General features: G+C 44.2%; 1 protein-coding gene across 1 annotated transcript in view; it reads left to right on the top strand.

Annotated features, from left to right (window-relative positions):
• The window catches only part of SLX9 (SLX9 ribosome biogenesis factor), a 36,057-nt gene extending 29,223 nt beyond the window's left edge, over window positions 1–6,834 (top strand). Inside the window, exons 5-6 of the mRNA XM_081899106.1 lie at window positions 2,050–2,115; window positions 5,175–6,834. Of these exons, the coding sequence (XP_081755232.1) occupies window positions 2,050–2,115; window positions 5,175–5,301 (193 nt within the window). The 3' untranslated portion in view covers window positions 5,302–6,834. The remainder of the gene's footprint in view (window positions 1–2,049; window positions 2,116–5,174) is intronic.
• Window positions 6,835–20,804: the final 13,970 nt, after the last annotated feature.

Genomic DNA, 20,804 nt, shown 5'->3' with positions numbered 1-20,804 from the left:
GTTCAAAGTCTAGAAAATGGTTGCTGCTCCTTCTTGTAGTAAATCCACTTTGCCGTTGTAAATCCACTTTGCAGTTCCTCCTTTGTGCAGGGGCTGTTCTGGTTGCTCACAGTCTGAATCTGTTGCATGTGCTATTTAATCAGCACAAATTTTTAGAGGATTACAGTTATTGCATAAATGAGGAATTATACTCCCAATGATTTGTCAGCTTTTAGTCATAGAAGATCAGATTCTCCAGAAATGTGATCCCCTGCTGGGGATAAGTGCACTCAATTGAGGTTTTATTCTGATTTATAATGAATGAAGTCTGCAACATGTAATGCAACAAGGATGCCTTTCATGATGAATAAATAAAATGGAGGAGGCGGGCATCCCAGCAGCACATCACAGGCACTTGAGGCAAGTTTCCACAAGTGGCACAGACATCTGTATATGGGAATAAGTCTTTTTTCTTGGGTTAGTTACAGGTCACATGCATTTGATCTCAAAGAGAACTTTGGGTTAACCTGAAGTCTGATAAGACATGGATTCAAATCTGTAATGAGAAGCTTAGAGAGTACCGTATTTTTTCCTCCTAGAAAGTAAGGGGAAATGTCTGTGCGTGTTATGGAGGGAATGCCTATGGGTGGCGGGGGGGATCTGCTGCAGTCGTGAGCAGAGGATCCATGGTTCCCCTTCCTTCCCTCCTCCGTGGCTCGCTTTGAAACAGCAAAGTGGGAGAAGAGCCGCTGAGTGGGAGGAGAGAGGGACAGAGAGCCTGCTTGCTTTAAAGGAGCAAAGCGGGAGAGGAGAGGAGCCGCTTACATGAGTGTAAGTGGCTCCTGTCCGGTTGGCTCCTTTAAAGCAAGCAGGCTCTCTGTCCCTCTCTCCTCCCCACTCAGCTCGCTAAATAGCATTATTAGCAGCATCCTTCTCCACACACCCCATGCGTGCTCCTTGTCCCTTGAGTGCTTTTCCTTCCCTCCCCACTTAAAACGTAGTTACAAAGCATGGATCCACATGGATCATCAGGATTTTTGCATTGGGCTACTCCAAACTCACTGTCAGATCACATGTCTGTGGCCACAGAATGAACCACAAAAATCATACATCCACTGTTTCGTTTAGAATATTTTTTTTCTTGTTTTCCTCCTCTAAAAACTACGTGCGTGTTATGGTCGGGTGCGTGTTACAGAGCGAAAATTACAGTAGTCTTAATATAGTTTTATTCAGGAATAACATGTGTTTCACCTGGGATTACTTCACTAGGAAATGATGTTTTAGGTTTCTAGAAGTAACAAGAGCAGTGCAATTTGCTTTGAAGGTTTGGAGCAAGGGGCTGCCGGGCTGCAGATTTTCTGTTGTCTCTTCAGCAATTGTAGGCCGTCTTCTCCTGGGTGATGTGCTGGCTTCCTCAGAGCCTTCTCTTGCTGCAGAGCCATCCCAGAGCATACGTGGCGGGGGCGGGGGCGGTGGCAGCCTCCTTCCAGTGCCCCCAATTTTGGAGATGCCAGTTTTCTTTCCCACATATTAGAGCTGTAAGTTCTCAGGGGAGGATTTCATCTCAGCACTATTTTAATATAGACATTTTTTAAATCATCAGACAGTAGTTTTGACAGGTTTGTGCTAGATCATGAAAGAATGCAGTTAATCACTAAAGTATGTATTTATAACAGTGAGTAACGAAGCAGAAGACACAACATTCTCACGGCGAATCATTTTGGCTTCTGTTGCTCTGACATGAATCAAAGGGTGCTGCTGCTGCTGCTGCCTTGGCAGAAGCCAAAATGTTTTGCTGTAATAATTTAACATCTACTTTGTTAGCTGCTGTAGTTTATGAGAGAGAAATAGCAAATTAGGAGTTTGTCGAAGGACAAAAAGTCCTTTGTAAAACCTCAAAGGTCTCTGTGCCACAGAATGCTACGTTAGTTCAGGGAGTGGGGTTTGAGAAGGGAAGGGGCCTGGAGTGGCTGGAAGCCCAAGCTGAAGGTGCTGCACACGGCAACGTTTTTGGCAGGTCTTTGGTGTCAATACTGTTCTCAATTAATACTTAGTTTTTGTTTTCTTCAGCCCAGCAAAGAAGATGCTGCTGACTAACTTCTGTCAGATGAAATCAACCCAGAAACACCAAGTCTTGTGAGTAATGGTGGGACAGTCGCAAGAAGCCCTTCTGGGCAGCAAAGTCAAAACCTGCCTTGCCTTAAAATAGAAGGAAGATGCCATAAGGGCCAGTGATGTGGCTCTTCTTCACCATGGTGTCGTCAAGTCATGCTCCTCTGCGCAACCAGCAGCAGAAACAAACTCTGAAGTAGCAGCATGGACACCATCCCATAATTTCCGAGGAACTCTGCTGCCACCTAACCATCCCAGCACCCCATGTTGGTGCCTTCAATGCATGGCAAAATGTGTGGGGTTGCTCTCACTCTCCCCCCCCCCTTTCTTTCTCCAGATAGGCACATCCCCCATCCAAGGCAAAGGAAAATTAAATCCCACAGAGGGCACTTCATTACAGAAGCAATTTCATATTGCTTCCCCTAAACTTCTCTGCTGATGATCAGGGCCTCTAAATCACAGCTCCCCTTTTGAAAACAGCAGCTGAAGAGAGACCGTGGTCTCTTCCTGGGTGTTGGGATGTCATCTGCTTCTTCAGAACCTTCCATGCCTTTAGACGTCGGACTGAGTGAGTCCCTCCTGCTGTGCTTTTGCAAGAGGTTTGGGCAAGTCCATTTGTCCTTGGGAAGTTCTCAGTCTGTGTCTCACTGATCTGATGACTCACTTGCCGGGGGCCAAGGGCTCTGCTGCGTAAGTGGGCTTTGCTAATGCAAAATTTGGCAATTTGCCTTGTTCCTCTTGGGTATTTTTGTTCACTGATTGCAGGGGATAGGGGTGGGCACTTCCTAAGAATTTAGCCAAGGCAGCGCCAATATCCTGTTCTCTTCTCCCCCCTCCCTCTTCTGGCAGAGTTCTGTAACCTTAGTTCTGTTTGTGCCAGAGAAAAGTCGACAGGTCAGGAAAATGATTGTACTCACCGACGCAACACCATCCTGTTTATCCAAAGCAGCTAATTTGGGAAATGATAATGTTATGCATGCAAGAGGAATAAAGGCTAAAATGTTAACTGAAAAAGACAAGGCATTCCAGGTCCCAGAGACGAGGGCTGCGTTCATAAACTTTTATTGCATTAGCCAAAGGCCAGGGCATCAGTAGGGGTATGTACCAACAACAAAAGTTGGTTCAGCCCCCAATTTGGTTCTTTGGAATCAGGAAAAAAGGGAATCATGTTCTCCCCTGATGTTTTGTGAACAAATGTTCTGAAAATTGCATACATAAGAGAGCTTACCTTATCACTGGATAAGAAAACTGGCAAACTGCCGTGAAATATGCCCACCATTTTTTGTGGAGGCAAGGGGCTTTCGAGGTAAAATCAGTTCCTCTGATGACAACTTTGCCCTGTTAGTCACAACGATCTCTCACGTAACTCTCCCAGTGCGGGGGTTTCTTCTTCCTTCCCTCAGCATTCCACCCTGGCGTTTTCCTTATATGATAAGCTTAATTCTGCTTTTAGCATGTGCTTGTCTGCAGTCGCTTTTTGACATCTGAATTGCCAAGCCCCACAAAGTGCTTCAAGGGTTCCAGATCCTACTTCACCTCCAACAAGCCCCAAACCTTTTTGAGGTGCCACACTTCATCTTGGATTCAGGATTTGTCTGAATTCAGTGCACACCCCTACTGGATAGCACATATACTCCTTGAGAGGCTTGCAGAATTACAGAACTGCCCTTAGCTTCAGTAGAGCTGCCCAGTAGTGTTGTTTGCATAAACACATGTAGCAACTGTACGCCAGCCTAAACTCCATTGTGCCTGGCTAATATAACTTGGATTCTTGCAAATTCAAGCGAGATATTATAATGAGAGCACTGGAGGTAGGATTGTGTTTCAAATAAATCCGGAGAGCTCTTCTGCTCAGAGACATACCGGTAGCTCAGAGGGCCCATATTTCCTCTCTCTCTCCCCCCCCCCTCCTTTTAAAGTTTAAAACGTTAAGCTTTTCTTGGCTTATAAGGCAGTTAAGCACTGCAGAGCCCAGAGCTGATAAGACCCTATCCAAGACCATCTTCATTTCCCTATAAATTAACAAATGCACATTTTGGGCAATTTTTTAAATTTATTGCTACACTTTTGCTCTTACTTCTCTCTGTGAAGAATGCTATTGCCAGATACAGTGGTACCTTGGTTTGCAAACAGTCTGGTTTGCATACATTTTAGATTACAAACATGTCAAACCCAGAAGTGCGTGTCCTGGTTTGCAAACTTTTTTAGGATTACAACCCCCCCCCCTTTTTTGGATTACGAACAAATTGTTTTTGGAGGCCCCATTGGCAAAAGAGCGCCTTGGGTTACAACCTGCTTTGGTTTACAAATGGACCTCCGGAACGGATTATGGTTGTAAACCAAGGTACCACTGTACATGACACACTCCTGATTTTATTTTACTTTTCTCAAGCCACCCTAGAAGCAAAGCCCTGGTTTACAGTCTTTCATCAAGTAATTCATATTCAAAGGAATAGGATGAAAGGTCCTATTTGTGAACTCCTGGTTCTGCCCTCTGCACAGCTTCAAGGAAAGGGCTCTATCTAATTGAACTAAGACTGTAGTGGGTATGTTATGCTATTCCCATAGAATAAGTTTGAGTCGTTCAAGGAATATGGAAGACACACTTGGATATGAGCATCTTCAGGTGTTGGGAGTCCTGCTGTTTGCACGTGACTCTTCCTCGTGAGCTCTCTTACACTGACCCCCATAATTCACACAGCGGATGTGCCTAGATGACACCCTCCAGTTTATGCCTTTTTGTTCCCTGGGGTGTGCTAGAAGTTTAGTCAGAGCCAGGTTAGGTTAGCCCCACCTGAATACAGTGAGTTACTTCACTCAAGGACTGGTAGTAGAGTGGTACCTCAGATGTCGAAAACATTCGGAAACCAAGGCGCAGCTTCAGATTGGCTGAAGGAGGCTCCTGCAGCCAATCAGAAGCCACGTCTGATGTTTGGGTTCCAAAGAATGTTCGCAAACCACAGCATTCAGGAGCCAAAACGTTCGACTCGCAAGTCATTCGGGATCCAAGGTACAACTGTACTTTTAACTTGCCTCTTGTAATGCTAGCCTATCATCTGATGCATTTTCTCCCTTTTTTCTAGGATGCAGGAAGTAGCACAGTTTCACAAGACTATATCGGATCCTTTGTTCAAAGCTAGCCCTTTGACAGTCCTTGGTGAGCATCTTTCCAAAAGACTGCAGCTGGAGAGGGAGGGAAAGCCATTCTGACATCATTGCTGAGACTGAGAGCACAAGAGATTGGATTCTCGCAAACACACTGCATGATGACCTTACATGCCCAGTATGCCAGCATAACTTGCAAGAGTCCACAGGATTATGACATTCAGTGACCTTGTTTTCCGCCAACAGAAATAAGGCTGCCAAGACTGATGATTGCCAGTACTTGCTGCAAAGCTGTCTGCTGTTTTGCTAGAAGCTCTTGAGGGTTGTTCTCGATTCCCACTCTGTGCTATATCACGCACCAAATGTTGTTTCTCTTTTCTTTCCATAGTTCCTATGAAGTATAACATCCTCTCCTCTAGGGGTAATGCAGCATTTGCATCATTCTCCTGAAGTTATATTTAATAGAGATTAAGTTGCTCCTGTTTCCATGAACAATGCAACTGAAAAATATCTGTCCTTGTTAGTTTTTGATACTGATTTGGCAGGTGCACAATGTAAAGTTTAGTTTTTCTACATAATAAATATTTTCCCCCGTAGTATGATGTTGTAAGATAGCAGTAATAAAGGGAATACCATCCTAATTTTTCAAATGAAAAATGATGAGTAGTGAAACTGACATGGGGACAAATAGAAGAAGATGCCTTCACCCTGGTACGGTTCCCGTTTATCACATACACAGCCTAACAAGACAACAAAAAGAATCCACTGTCAGTATATAAATCAATCTGGCTAACCTGACCCCAAAACCCACACACACAAACAAATCTCACTACAGACAACCAAAGACAACCAACCACACCTAGGCCACCCCAACCTCTCTCACCACCAAGGAAATATAACAAGTGAATAGTAAGAACCCACACAAGTGACGCCGACATAAAACCCCACACATACACAAAGTAGAAGAATAGAGGCATTGCCTCCCAACCCCACCCCACTCACCAATCCCCTCTTTCCCCCTCTTTCCTTCCCAACCTAACACTAATGTCTCACAAGAAATGAAACTGATCTGTAGAAAACACAACTTGAAAAAAGAGACAATGTACACATTTTTGTAAACTAAGAAATCTTTAATAGTTTTTTTTTTTAAACAAACATAACATAACTGGAGAGTGTGTTGTGGTACAGCGGCACTTGACCATCCAACCTGAGCTAATGGTAAAAGAATAACTTGGGTGGGGGAGCTTTTCTCCTGCAAGGTCATCCACCCAGGTATTTTTAATGCACGCCAAAGCTGGCATCCTCCTCAAGGACAAAGTCCTGGAAAAAAATCAGTTTTTCACACAGATATAGCATTCAGCTAAAGCACCACCAGATTTGATTTGATTTCTTTTTGGCAGAGCAGCCAGGTTTGCTTTGGCTGGGAGGAAGAACATGAAGGGGGAGCACAATGTACAGTCCCATCTTCATTAACCCCTTAGGATACCAGTCCATGAAACTTGGTTTTATTATTATTATTATTGGTTATTCAGATATACTACTAGTTTTGGCTACAGTATATTGTCAAACAAATAATCATTCTTATCTGAACACAAAGCAAACTGTAAAGCATATAATAAATTCTTAACACAAAACAAACCACAGGTGTATAGTACCTTGGAAAATTATACTTGGGGCACATCATCCAAATTCAGTAATATAATTGAAATCAAAAACAGAATCATAAAACCCCACCATGCCAACATGACTTGTCTTTGAGTAAATAGCACATGTATGACTTGGCTTCTTGAAAATGAAATCTGCAGACCATGTCAAGAAAGGAAAGCCAAATGGCTCAAAATCTGCTTTGGTTCACCTTTCCTTACATGTACAACATGTTGCCCTCCAGATGTTGAGAACTCTAGCTCCCATCTTCCTTGACCATTGGCCAGACTGGATGGGGCTGCTGGGAGCTGGAGTCCAACAACGTCTGCAAGGCACCAGATTGGCTGTCCCTGCCTTAAGATGACAGCCAAATTATAAAGTCAGGTAAATCAGGATGGTGAAGCAAAGAACCTGGCTGAAGGTCTCAATTCCTCAAGGAGTAACAAATGTTTGAGATACTGCGGAAGGGCAATTCATTGGATTAAAAATTAAAAATAGGACCTGTGGCAATGAAAGGGAAAATTAAAAATAAGGGATAAATCTACCTTTTGGAATTCTTTGCGGCAGGAGGTATTGTTACTAAAAGCAAATAGGGCAAGAATAAAATTATTCATATAATTAATATCCTGTCTCTCACAAAAGAGCAGCAAACATCACTGTGATAAAAATGCATTTTTAAAAAATAATACTTAAAACATTTTAAAACGTTTTAAAACAAGTATAATAAATGAGTAAGTTATAATGTCAAAACAATGCAAAAATTAAAGCCAGAGCTTTAATTGGGCAGGGGAGAGAATGGAGGCACCTCATTCCCATGTTTGACAATATATTATCAGGCTGGTATGTTAAAACATTCAATGACATGGTTCACTCTAGACAAAGTGACTAGATTTGGGGAACATGATCTATCCACACACCATAAATATATCCTTTGGTATTAGACCACAGGAGATCCGAGGGCATGGGGTATTTATAAATGTAAATTAAGCCCTGGTGTGTCGCCTTGCACAGCAATTTATTATAACAAAGAATGGGAAGAAAAGCAGTTCTTGGGGGACTTACAAATCTGAGAAGCCCAAAGTCAGAGATCAGAAATTTATTGGGGAACGGTCTAATAAGGAGTTACCGGTAGATTGTTACTAAAACAACCCTCTTCTGTCAGTACCTACAAATTCTACATTTAGACAGCCCTATTGTTCTTTTCAGTGGCTTGGTTGAGCAACAACGTTAAAAGGTGGCCCAGGGAATAAAACTGAATGCTATAACCCTAAGGAAATGCCATCAACACACAGTCTTACCACCCCATTGTTAAGATTTTGTTGGTGTTAATGGTGATGTTGTTTAAAGTCATAGCATCCAATCTTATTTAAGCACCCTGGCAAATATTATTTTAAATGAATGACTTGGTTTTTGTGTATGTCAGATTGGAAGTAAAGATTGTCCTCAGGGCCAGCCCCAGACGTAGATCCCAGCCCAGAAGCACTTGCACAAGAGGAGTGTGTCATGCCTATCCCTCTCCAGCGCATGTCTGCCACACTGTCCCCTGAGGACCCCAGCTCAGCAGCCCTAGCAGAGCCACCGTCTCGCCTGCTCCATCAACAGCAATGCCTGCGAAAGCAGGTGGGCTCCTTGAGCAAGTCGCTGAGACAGAGCGGCAGCTGCTGAAAAATAATGTTTTGGGCTCTGCTCTTATCAAGTCTTCTAGCTGAGCGCTGCATGGAGCTGTCCAGGCTGCCACTGAAGCCTGCCTTTCCCTCTGCACTCATGAGGCTGTGGCTCAAAACACAACACTAGGTGTCTTCCTCTCCGGAGCAAGTAGCTCCCTCATAAGATTCAGAGATTGTGTGTATCTAGAGTCAAGTAGCCCATGCTGAGCTCTTGCTGGTCAGGTAAAAACTAAACAGAGTAGAACAGCTGTTCCCAGTCCCCTCTTTTCTGAGCAAACTGACATCATCATCATCATCATCCTTCATCCAATGATCCCAGGGCAGTTCAACTATGATATGTAATATGTAATGAAGGTGCCAGGAGAGCCTCTTGTGGGAGAGCATCCCACAAATGGGGAGCCACTGCAGAAAAGGCCTGTTGTCGTGTTGCCAAGGCATCATGGCATGGGCACTGTGGAAACCAACCCCGCATCATTAGGGGTTTTGTGATAAAGTGCAAGACAATTATGGTATGCAACAGCCCTCCTGATGAGATGGTATCTGCAAAAGGCCATCAATTGGGCACCGTATTTTTCGCTCTATAGGACGCACCCGACCATAAGATGCACCTTGTTTTAGAAGGGGAGAACAAGAAAAAAAATTCTCCCCCTCTCTGCTCAGCACCCTTTCAGCAAAGAGGCAGGAGAAACAGAGCCCCTTCCATTTCACCTCCTGCTTGGCTGAAGGAACGCTGCACAGCTTTCCCTCTCTGCTGAAGCCAGGAGTGTCTTGCTCTCCTGGCTCCAGCAAAAGGAACCCGAAGCCTTTGGAGCGCAGCGCGAGTTCCCGCTGCACTCCAAAGGCTTTGGGGATAGCCGCCTGAAGCCTCTGGAGTGCAGCGGGAACTCGTGCTGCACTCCAAAGGCTTCGGGTTCCTTTCGCTGAAGCCAGGAGAGTCTTGCTCTCCCAGCTTCAGCAAAAGCAACCCGAAGCCTCCGGAGCGCGGAGGGAGCCCTCCCTCTGCACTTCAGAGGCTTCGCGTTGCTATCGCTGAAGCCAAGGAGCCTGCATTTGCTCCATAGGACGCACACACATTTCCCCTTAATTTTTGGAGGGGATAAAGTGCATCCTATAGAGCGAAAAATACGGTATATAAAGGATGACACAATCTTTCAGGTGTCTTGGTCTTGAGCTGTTTAGGGCTTTATACCCCAAAGCCAGCACATTGGACATAGTCAACGCAGTTCTTTCAACAGCGGGGTAATGTGTTGGCGATACCCTGCCCCAATGAGCAGCCACATTTTGCACCATCTGCAGTTTCTGGATGGACCTCTAGGCGAGTCCCACAGAGTGCACCGCTGTAATCCAGCCTGGAGCTTAAATCTCATGGGCAACAGTAGACTGGCAACTTCTGGGGAAGAAATGGCAGACTGGACATTGACTGCTGGTGCTCTTGCCAGCAGAAATAATTATGCAGTGATGAGAGGTTATAAATACATCTTGATTGCCATTTAATTGTGATTTAAGAGAGGACAAAGGGTAAAGCCTCACATGCTCAGAAGGCATTCATCTTCACACCAGGGGAACAAACCTGTGGGCTTGGGGAACTGTCTAGAGCTAGGAAAAATCTTCAGCCCGCACACTGCATAATTGCCCTCAAATTAGGGCTTCTGGTCTGCAAACCTCCTTTTAACTATTACTAAGACTGGAAATGAATATGAATTGGATTTTCTATCTGTCAATAAAATGGCAGCAGGAAAGAAGCAAGCTTCTGGGCGATAAAAGAACATTACATAACAGCCTGGAAGGTGTATCAGAAAGCCAACAGTGTCCTTCAGCTCTCTATATTGGACAAACAGGCCAAACCTTACGCCAAATAATAAACGGACATAAATCGGACATCAGGAATCACAAGACAGAGAAACCAGTAGGAGAACACTTCAATCTCCCAGGACATTCTATACAAGATCTCAAAGTAGCTGTTTTACTACAAAGGAATTTCAGAAATAGACTGGAAAGAGAAGCTGCTGAATTGCAACTTATTACCAAACTTAAAACCATGGAGACACCTGGTCTGAACAAAGACATTGGATTCTTATCTCATTATACATGACAAAGCCATTTTTCACCTTCTCACCCCTTGCTTTTTCCTGTAAGACCTATTGCAGTCATTAAGAGTCGTCAACAGGCTCATCACAGCTATCTGCCAATCACCCATTCCCACCACCCTTCTGAGTAATACCCCTCCCCACCTTCTCACTATATAGAAGGGTCTGGTAACTTCTGTTTCAGTGTATCTGAAGAAGTGTGCGTGCACACGAAAGCTCATACCAAGAACTAACTTAGTTGGTCTTTAAGGTGCTACTGGAAGTAATTTTTTTTGTTTTGACTTAGATTGATTGATTACCTTGAAAAATGTTCAATAGCTCTGAAGTTGCTTATAACCTTTACTTTATGTTATTCGCAATTCTCCATCTCTGTTTGTGCTGAGTTGACTGAAAGCAAAAGCTGAATTTTATCTATGTCATACGTTCTGGAAAGCGGAGAGTGCCAGTCAATCATGGCAATATGGAATGCTTAACTGATTCTTGATCTTTTACAATGACTGTTCAAAGAACAGCTATCAGAGCTAAGAGATGAATTGTGTGGAATGTCCAGGCAGACTGGACTACATATAAAACAGATGAAAAAATGTAGAGAAACTGCAGAAGAAGACTTGAAATTACTTTTACCTAAACACAAAGAAACATCAGGTGGGAAATGGGAGACAGCTTTACAGCGGTCTAAAGGTGTGAAAGCAAGCAAAGGAAGCTGATGTAACATCAGAAGAGATAAATGAAATTATGACCAAATTATGATGACTACAGAGGGTAGAGAGTGAAATGAATATCCAAGCAGAAATAGCATCTCGTCTCCTGGGGAAAAGTGGGGGAAAGAACTTTTTTCTTAACTGGAACGAATCATAACTGACTGGAAACAAGGATGTAATATGATTTAATGAAGATGTAACAGGCAAATAAGTACGGACTATTGTATTATTAAGATATGTTAGAATTCCAGAGGAGAAACCCATCACGACGAAACAGAGAAAGACCATTTTGACCCCTGAAGATAATAATAATTGAAGAGCTCTTTTGGACTTTTTGCATGGAAAAGGGTGAATTTGAGATGCCTAGAAGGGAACGTTGAGAAAAGGCCATCTAGAAGAATGAGAAAAAGCTGGATAGCAATACAGCTAGAAATTATCCTAGAGTGCATACTCTAAATATTTGGAATAATTGTTACATACATAATTAGCAGACAGAGAATCAGAAGACTCTCTTTCCCCCCCTCCTTCTTATCTTCCTTTTTGTCTGATTTTAAACCCTTGATAGCTCTCTCTTCATTCTATTTACATGTATGTTTTGCTCTTTGAAGATTGATATTTGGGTTAAATGAAGCTGCATACAGAGAGAATATGGATCGAAGAGGAAGGGACCTGCCTGAGAGGCGGGCCAGAGAGGTTTCTTCAGGTGTGGGGCTGACAGAAGAGGGGGAAACTCCCAGGTTGGGAGGATTTGCTCTTCCGTATGTGGAATAAGGCTCAACATATCATTGTGGTAGAGGGCTTGGTATTCAATATACATATAGGGTTTCTCTCTCTTATTCATATTCTTATTTTTCTCTTCTCCCTGTTTTGTTTTTATTCTTCTTTAGTTTGGTTTGGTTTTTATTGTATCTTTTGTTGAAAACTCTCAATAAAGTTTAGTATAAAAAAGCAACAGTGGTCAGGCAATGCTAGGCCAGAAATGGCTATACTGTAGTTCTTACCAGCCAAAACTGCTATAAGGCATTTCGTACAGCCAATGAGGTCACCTGAACCTTGTTTAATTATATTATATATTAAATTTGTATACCACCCTTTATCCATAGGGCAGTTCACAACATAAAATTACAGTACACAAGACACATAATAAAAATAAGAACAAAAACAAACCAATAATCCCCATTCTAGCACCCTAACTATAAAGCTGCTCTTTCAGGAAGAGTAAAACCTCATCCAAAGCAAGCAACTGACGAATTGCCTAGATTCAGACCCCCCCCCAAGGCCTTGCCAGGATTCAGGGTCAGCCCACCCCCATGTGCCAGCACGGCTCTATTTCAGGGTGAGGGGATTATAACTAAGCAGAATCATAGAGTGAGCTTCTTCTATGTATAATTTGATTGTGTGGGAAAGAGTACACAAACTACTCCATTGATATCTTGCAAAATGGCTCTACAAATGGCAGCACTCATGTTAAGTTCTGGGAAAGGAACAATTTCTCCATTATTTTTCTCTGCTCCAAAAGGTTCCCTGTGACTATGCAAGATGATGCAGCTTCATGGAGATGTGCTGGGCGCCCCTGAGTCCTTGCAGCTAAAAATAGCAAAAGCCAGCCCGCCTTAGTTTCTATAGAGACAACCCGCTGTCACGCTCAGAGTTGGGTTAGCCCATCAGTCAGAGCATCTCATGCGGCCACCACAATGAAGGGCCGTTGCCCAGACCGTTTGCAGGGTGGAAGCCGGCTGCAGCTCAAAGGCTTGCTGAGCCCTTCGTTAATGAGGGCTTTGGACTAATTTCCTAATAAAATGAACACTGTTGCTATTGTTCGTCACAACAGGAGAGCCTGTGCACTGTTAATTGTGTGTGTGTGGAAGGGGGAAGGGACACTGCCAGAGAAATCTGGAAAGAAGAAAAAGGTTAGAATTACCATACTGTTTTGCTGTGTGCTTCAGTGGCAGATGGGCAGAAGTTGCACATCTTGCGGCTGCCTTGGTGCAGGTGCTTCTGCTGCTGAGGAATCGCAGAGGCCGGCAGAAAAACAAACGGAGCTGATGCTGTGGGAGGAGGAGGAGAGGCTAAACAGAAGGAAGGATGAACAAGGAATTTGGAGGGAAATAAGCAAATGTGCAGCAGCCGCCACTGAGCACTCGGTAGCCACTGCAGTGAATCATTGATAGATGGATTTCATAAAATTTATATACCACTTGGTGGTAGAAAAAAAACCTCAATGCAGCTTACAAAAAAGATAAAACAATTTAAAAATCCACTACAAATTTCCAACTGTAATTTAAAACATACAGGAATTTAAAACCACAATAGAATAGATTAATATTAAAACTCATACGAACTTTCTAGACTTGTCTAAATATAACATGACATATTAAAGAACTATCATTGCTATGGATGCGTACACAGAGCACCAAACACTGGCCAAATCTAATCACGTCCTACCATTGTTTTTGAAAGTTGATGAGTTTTGGGTGTGGGCAGGATTTTCAGAAGGAAGCACCAACTCAGTGAGTTGACCAAGGTCTTTGTCTTTCCATTTGGCCTGATGGTTTGAATGTTCTCTCCATTAGCTCGTAGTAACTGTCCGCACAGATGAGGAGGTGTATGTCCACAGATGTTTCAAAAGTGACCTTTCAAGCACTGCCCACTTTCCATAGGACTAAAGACCCTTCCACTCCTATTGCCCTTTGCAGGGGCATGTGGCATGGAAAGGCATACAGGGGCGAGATATGGCTTTCCGTTTTATACAGTGTGGCATAAGTGTTTGTGAGAAGTCCCAGGACAGTGATGCTTCACAAACAAAAGACGGTTTGTTGTGGTCCCTCTTCAGGGCCAAGCAAAACAAGTGTGGAAATAAAGCAGGCTAAGATCTATAGTATGGGGCTACACTGTGGCCCCCACAGCTGCACTGGGGCCTGCTGTGGTCTTCCCAGATGCACACGGGGTCTGCTTCTCCTGCTCAAATCAGTTAGCAAGTAAACTACTATACATAGAGAGAGAGAGAGGTTTGCTGGAGAAATGTATTTAGAGGCCAGGCATACACCAGAGAGGATGTATGTACAATGATCAATACTAAAAGTAGAATGTGTGCGTCTGAATTGTGATCTACCACAGTTGCATTTAACATCTCGCTTCCATTGGGGTGCTACTTGACCTTCAGTCACATGGTGAAGGAAAACACTATCCGCCCCCCCCTCCAAACACACATTCGGCGCTGTCCTGATTCAGGCTTCTTCGTCTTGCCACTGAGGTCATAGGGTCCTTCATTAGGCAAACAGGCTATCCTTTCAAACCAGAATTTGGTTCTTCTCTTAGTCTTTCTCCTGAATAAAAAGCAGCAGCAATATTGGTGCTGGCATGAAACCAATTTGACAGAGCCCAACCCGTTTGCTTTCTCTCTCTCTTGGTATAATTTTCAGGAGGAACTTAAAAACATTCCTGTTTGCCCAGACATTCGATGGCTAAAAATACTGTTTCTCACAACTTTCTAGAGGGTGTGTTCCTAGTGTTGGGTAAACTGGGACAAATGAGGGATGCTGCTGGCTTACCACCCATCTTGCTGCCCTGCAGTCTCCTTGCCTGAGCTGACAGAGCTGGTCTCAGAGGTGGCGTTGAGGACAGCCAAACTGCTGGTCCTGGGGTCATGCTGAGGTGGTCGGCTCTGTGGTGACTCAGGCCCCGGGGCTGTCACAACATATCAAATGCATGTGGCAGGCCACACGATGGACCTTGTTTTCTCAACTGGGCTGGAAGAGGGTGATCTGAAAGTGGGGGGGTACCGACAGCAGTCCTTTGTCATGGTCAGATCACTTCCCGTTGTGGTTGACGTCCTTAGCACATTTCCCTCTCTACAGAATGGTTGGCCCTCGGAGGTTAATGGAGTAATTGCCAGCCAGTCCCCTTGATCTTTCCCTTGGTCAAGGTTCTCAAGTGGGTGGTCCTGGAGAGTGACTAGGAGAGTGACTAGCAATTTATGGGGTTTGACGCTGTCCACCAGGGGAGTAGGGAGAGTCAGGGCAGTCCAAGATGGAGGAATGCATGCCAGCTGGCGGAAGAAGAGGCTGTGGTTGTTTATTAAATTTGTATGTCACCCTTCGGATCTCAGGGCAGTTCACAACATAGAATTACAATTCAGCCCACAGATGGGTCTGTGGACTCCTCACTTCCTGCCCTACTGTCTCCTAGAACCAGCAGGAGCCTCGTTCTATTGTTTTATCACTTTGGTGCTTGCTGCCCTGGGCTCCTTTGGGACAAGGGGCAGGATGGAAAGTTAATAAATCCACAAATCAATAGGAGGGCAGCAATCTGCAAGCTCTCCTGGCTCTCTCAGCTAGTTCCCTCTTAGAGCAGGTTGTGTTTTCCAACCTTTATGTTAGCTGAGGTTTGATGTTGGAAGGAGAAATAGAAATGAAGCTTAACGTGCACAATAGCCCACATTTTGTGCTCTGCATTGGTTTCTTGGCAGCTGTTGTGGCCGTTAGTGAGCAGCAGATTCTGCCTTAGCAGGAGAATTGCCTGGGCAGGAGGGTTGGGAGACAAACTGTGGCCGTGATGGCAGAAAGTGGCCTCTTCAAACTCCACAAGTCCTAGACATATGGCTCCATGTTGGCAAATAATAAAAGCCCTATGCTAATACATTTTGTAGCTTTCAAAACACAGAAGCCTGATTTGTCTTTACAGCGGGGCATGGCCACATGGTATGTATGTTTGTGAGATAAATATTTGCTCACACAACGTTGGTGTGCTGTTATTCTGTAACGCAGGCTCCTGCTGCCCCTGGGATCAATGCCTCTGATTATGATGGTACCTTGTCCTTTGCAGCACCTGCCTCTTGCTTATTCATAAGGAACTTGAAGACAGGAAGTTCTTGAGAGAGACTGGCACGGGAGTTTGGGGCTTCCCTCTCTCAAAAACTGCAAGTCCTACTGTAGTTTTACTGTGCAAGCACATTCTCTGCTCCAAGGAAGGAGCTGGGCCAGCAACTGACTGCTCAGAATGTGCTTGTTCTGCTCAAACACTGATCTTGATCAGCTCCATCAATTTGCAACGAGATCTAGACAATAGTTACCTATGGAATAAGCTCCCATAAAAATCTTCAGTGGCAATTTTGCCTCATTTTGTTCCTCAGGGTGATGGGATTGCAGCCTGAGCAGGGACCACCTGGCTCTCTGCGGCCTGGTAAAGTGTGACCTTCCCTCCACCCCAAATCTCAAGCAGCTAATAGCTTCTTTTTCTTCACTGGCATCATATATGGTTTCCAAAAACCTTAGAAACTTAGCTGAATTTTATAATAAGCACTGTTTACTCACCAAGGACATAATAAAATAAGGAAAGACAAATGAAGGACAAATTTGAAGGAAACATGACGAAGGCAATAGTCCAGGTTTACTCTTCCTTTCAACTGCATTCTACCTTGCCAGTGGAAATGATAGTCTGGGGTGCCCACTTGCATTCAAATGTCCTCTCCACCTGCAGTTTAAAAGTAGGAAGCTTGGCAAGGCAACATTCCTAGAGGTGCTGTTCAGACAGTGCAAAGAAGACTGCAGGACGCATGTCTTGATTGAGACAGTGACATTTTCCAGGACAACGAACGGGACACCACATGGAGATGACGCACAGACTGTGCAGCTATTCCCAGCAGGTTGCAGACACATCTATGCAGATGTAATGCATTGCATCTGATTCCTGCATTTTCAATAAATCAAATTGTTTTAATTACTATTGCTTCATAGCTTGGCCTGCTTTTTTAGTTTAAATACATCTGTTTTCTGTAGCCTGGTTCTGAAGCTACCGCTGCCTGAAAACCTGCCATGACGGATCATTCAGAAGCAGCAGTCTGGCAAGCCAAGACGCAGCAGCGCTCACAGTCATTCTTGCCTGTCCTTGGAAGGGCATTGGCAAGGAGAAGGACGGACAGGGAGCAGCAGGGAGAAGGAATATGCTTCATACAGAACAGCGTCTAGCCTAAAGTGCCCTTCTGGAGTCTACCCTTCGTTGCTGCGCTGCAAGAAAACGCAACGTGTGTGCACTGAGCTTTATTTCAAATGAAGTTAAGAAGTAGTCATTTCTGTTATATAAAGACATAGTACAGAGATTAATCTAAGACTACAAAAGCTCTCATTTCCTTCTGTGAAAGGTAGAGGTAAGGATCCTGCTTCTCAGGGGTACTGGGCTGTATGGGGTGTTAGAGGAGGGGTAGTACCTCTGGTGAGGGATACATCGTGCTCCTTCTGGGGTAGTTTGACCACCTTTGGTCCCCACTCTGCACTCAGCTCTCACCTGCGGCTCTTAGAAGCTGTCTATATGCGACAGGAAACAGCTTATACTGGCTAAACTAGGTGAGGGGAGCCCATGGGTCTCACACCCTTGATAAGATAGGGACATCCCCAGCATGTGAAGACAGGCTCCAGTGGCTTGAGCGGACGAGACCAAGAGTGGGTCCAATGGTCAAGAATGGTTTCTGCACATGCTATAGAGGGAAGTGAGAGCAGATGGGTCTCATCCACTTGGGAAGGTAGCCCATCTAGGAGAAGGAAAACTCTGATCCTAACCCTCTGCTGCCACGTGGGATATCTTCAGGAGAAGAAAAGGCTAATGAGTAAACCCTACAAAAATCTGGAGTGGAGTCCCAAAGTCTGTTGGTTGGCACATTGTATCCCTCCTTCCCACAACTCCTGCAGCCAAGCTGGTGCCAAACATGTTATTCTGCTTTCCTTTGGACCACATCAGTGAGGCGAGGGGGGGTCATCTTGTCATGGGCAGCCCAGGACCTCTAGACACATGGCCCAAGCTTGTGCCCCAGGAGGTCACTTCAGTGCTGCTGACACAGAAGTTTGACTTCATCCACAGAGACACACTCCTTTCTTTCTTGAGACAGACAGATGCCAACAACATCAACAATACCCCAGCACTTCTACTTGCTTGGAAAAGTGGGGCGAAGTATTGCATTACTCTGCATGTATGTTTCTCCACTGTTTATACCGTATTTGTGATCATGTCATGAATCTGACACTTGTTGATGGAAGGCACATGATAAACCTGAAGCAGACATTTATTGAGAGAGTAGGAAGTACAGTAAGTCACCCAGAAGATTCTCTCTTCAAACTAACACATCCTGCCTAACAGATATTTTTGCTGCTCATGGATCCACTTATGAATAACTGGCAGACGTCAGGTCTGGTGTATAGTCACATCATGGGCACAGGGCTTTGCAGTCTCTTTACATTGCTTCCATGGGACAACGGAGTCATTTCCTATTTCCATCCATCTCTGGTTTAGAAGGGAGACCACAGACAGACGACATAGGACATGACAGATTTGCTGGGATCTGTGGTCCATCTACTCCCTATCTCATTACCAGTCATAAGACTCTCAAGGATTCTGCCACTTGGGGTGTGCATTGCCAAAGAACCAGCCAGCACTTGCAGCACAATGTGGTTACTGAAGGGCAGTAGTGCATTGGCACATAACCAACCTTAAACACAGCATTTTATTTCAAATAAAGGAGCCCAGAAATATACCCTTGAAGGAGGACATAACCCCTAAAAGTCTTTATGGCGATTCCTATTGGTACCACCTTGCTTAAGGTAAAAACTATACTTTAAAGGTGAACACAGAGTGCACTAATGCATGCTGCCAAAACTGCAGGTGCCCCTTCCCATCCCTGCTGCTGCTGCAGTGCCACAAGCAAAGTTATCTTCACATTTGGGGAAGCAAGGAAATGAGTGTAGCAAGTCCATTTACCTTTGCTGGGTGCATGCAGCCAGTGTTGACCAAATCAGCTAGCTACAATAATACATAGGCTGCAAATCAGTCCATTATACTGGAACCAGGGGCAGCCTAATACATTTTGGCACCTGAGGGAAACCACAAAATCCTGTCAGCATCTAACTCCTCTGCTCAGAGACCCTCACTGACTGCTGATTTGCTACCAGGCCAGTTCAAGGAATTACAATTAGAGCAGAAAGCCCTTAACAACTTGGGACCAGTTTCCCTGGGAGATTGCCTTACCACCCATGTACCCATCCGCTGCTTCGGTCAGTGGAACCGGAAGTGCCACAGGTGCCATATAAGACCCCCTCTGCATCTGTGGAGGATTCCTTAGCCTGACAGCGAACCTGTGCTTTGGAACTTCCTGTCTACTGACACCAGGCAGGCGTCTTCACTGTACTATTTTCTGCCCCTGGTAAAAACTTTTTGTGGATACACAACTTTTAATTTTTATTATTACTTTTAAGATCAGTCCCACCTTTTGTCCAAAAAGCTCAAGGAGGCGTTGGTGGATCTCCTTCTCCCCTTTTCACAAGAACTCTGTAAGGATAGACTGAGAGTGTCTGGCCAAGGTCACACAGGGAGTTTCATGGTTGAGTGGTGAGTGGTACTCTGGTTTTCCAGGTTCTACTCTATGTAGTAGCTGTAATAGGAATTTTATGGTCTTAGATATATGGCAACGTTCATAACCACACATACATAGATCAGCACAGGAAAGCCAACCTGGAACCATTTTGATTCCTAAACTGAGCAAATGTTTCTCTGCATGGTCAAAATGGAAAAGCTTCCCCATTGTCTCTTCCTTCACAAATCCTGTCTTAATCTGTGTTTGAATAAGGGTGTGAGCCTTATCATTACAAGACTGCCCAGGCTCCCCAAGGAATCCAATCAAGTAACCTGCCAGACAGGAAATAAACAAAGTGACAGGAGATAAACTGTGACAAGAGAAAAACAACATTTAAATTTCTGTGATGTAGGTGTGGTGTATCTGCAGGTGGTCTTGGGTTACACCCCTTATGTGATGTATGTATGATGTTTCTGGGGGTGGTCTTGATCTACAGGGTGGCAATTTCAAAAGTCTTTATAAGGCCTTGCGCGCCATTGTTCTGGGTTCCTCCTCCTCTCCTGCATGTGAGGGGAGCACCCTGTTGCAACAGATCAATAAAGATCAAGCTTACTAGCTGCTTTGCTTCTCAATATTCTCTGGTTGGCCTCTGTTATTTTCTCCTACCAATAGGGAACCTATGTAAGGACTCTATATGGGCTCTTGGATACCCCATAAGGGAAAAGGGCATATTTTTATTTACAACAGTAGCCATACATCATTTTCCACATTCTAGAAAAAAAGATGGAGAATAAGCTGGGGGGAAGGAAATAATGTTCCCTCAAAAGTCTGCAAATTTAGGTGGGCCCTTGTTAACTGTCCTGCGTGGCAACTTCTGTGCATTACTCAGAAGTAAGCCCCACAAATTCCAGGAGCTTAGTGAGTCATCTGAACCCAGGCTTCTGCTTATACTCTTTCCAGACTAACAATGAGCTGTAACCAAAAACAAACCTGAGGTCAATTTCACCCCCACAAATCAAAGTTTCTGCTTACTCCTCTTTAAAATAATAATAATAATAATAATAATAATAATAATAATAATAATAATAATATACCCTGTTGATCTGGTTGGAAAAACTTAAGATGTCTATAGAAAACGTAAGATGTCTATAAATATTCATACGGCATTCAC

The sequence above is a fragment of the Podarcis melisellensis genome (genome assembly GCF_964234715.1).
Source record: "Podarcis melisellensis genome assembly, chromosome: 1".
In the NCBI taxonomy this organism is placed as follows: domain Eukaryota; kingdom Metazoa; phylum Chordata; class Lepidosauria; order Squamata; family Lacertidae; genus Podarcis; species Podarcis melisellensis.
The sequence above is the reverse complement of the archived record's forward strand: the minus strand, read 5'-3'. Positions and strand labels throughout refer to the sequence as shown.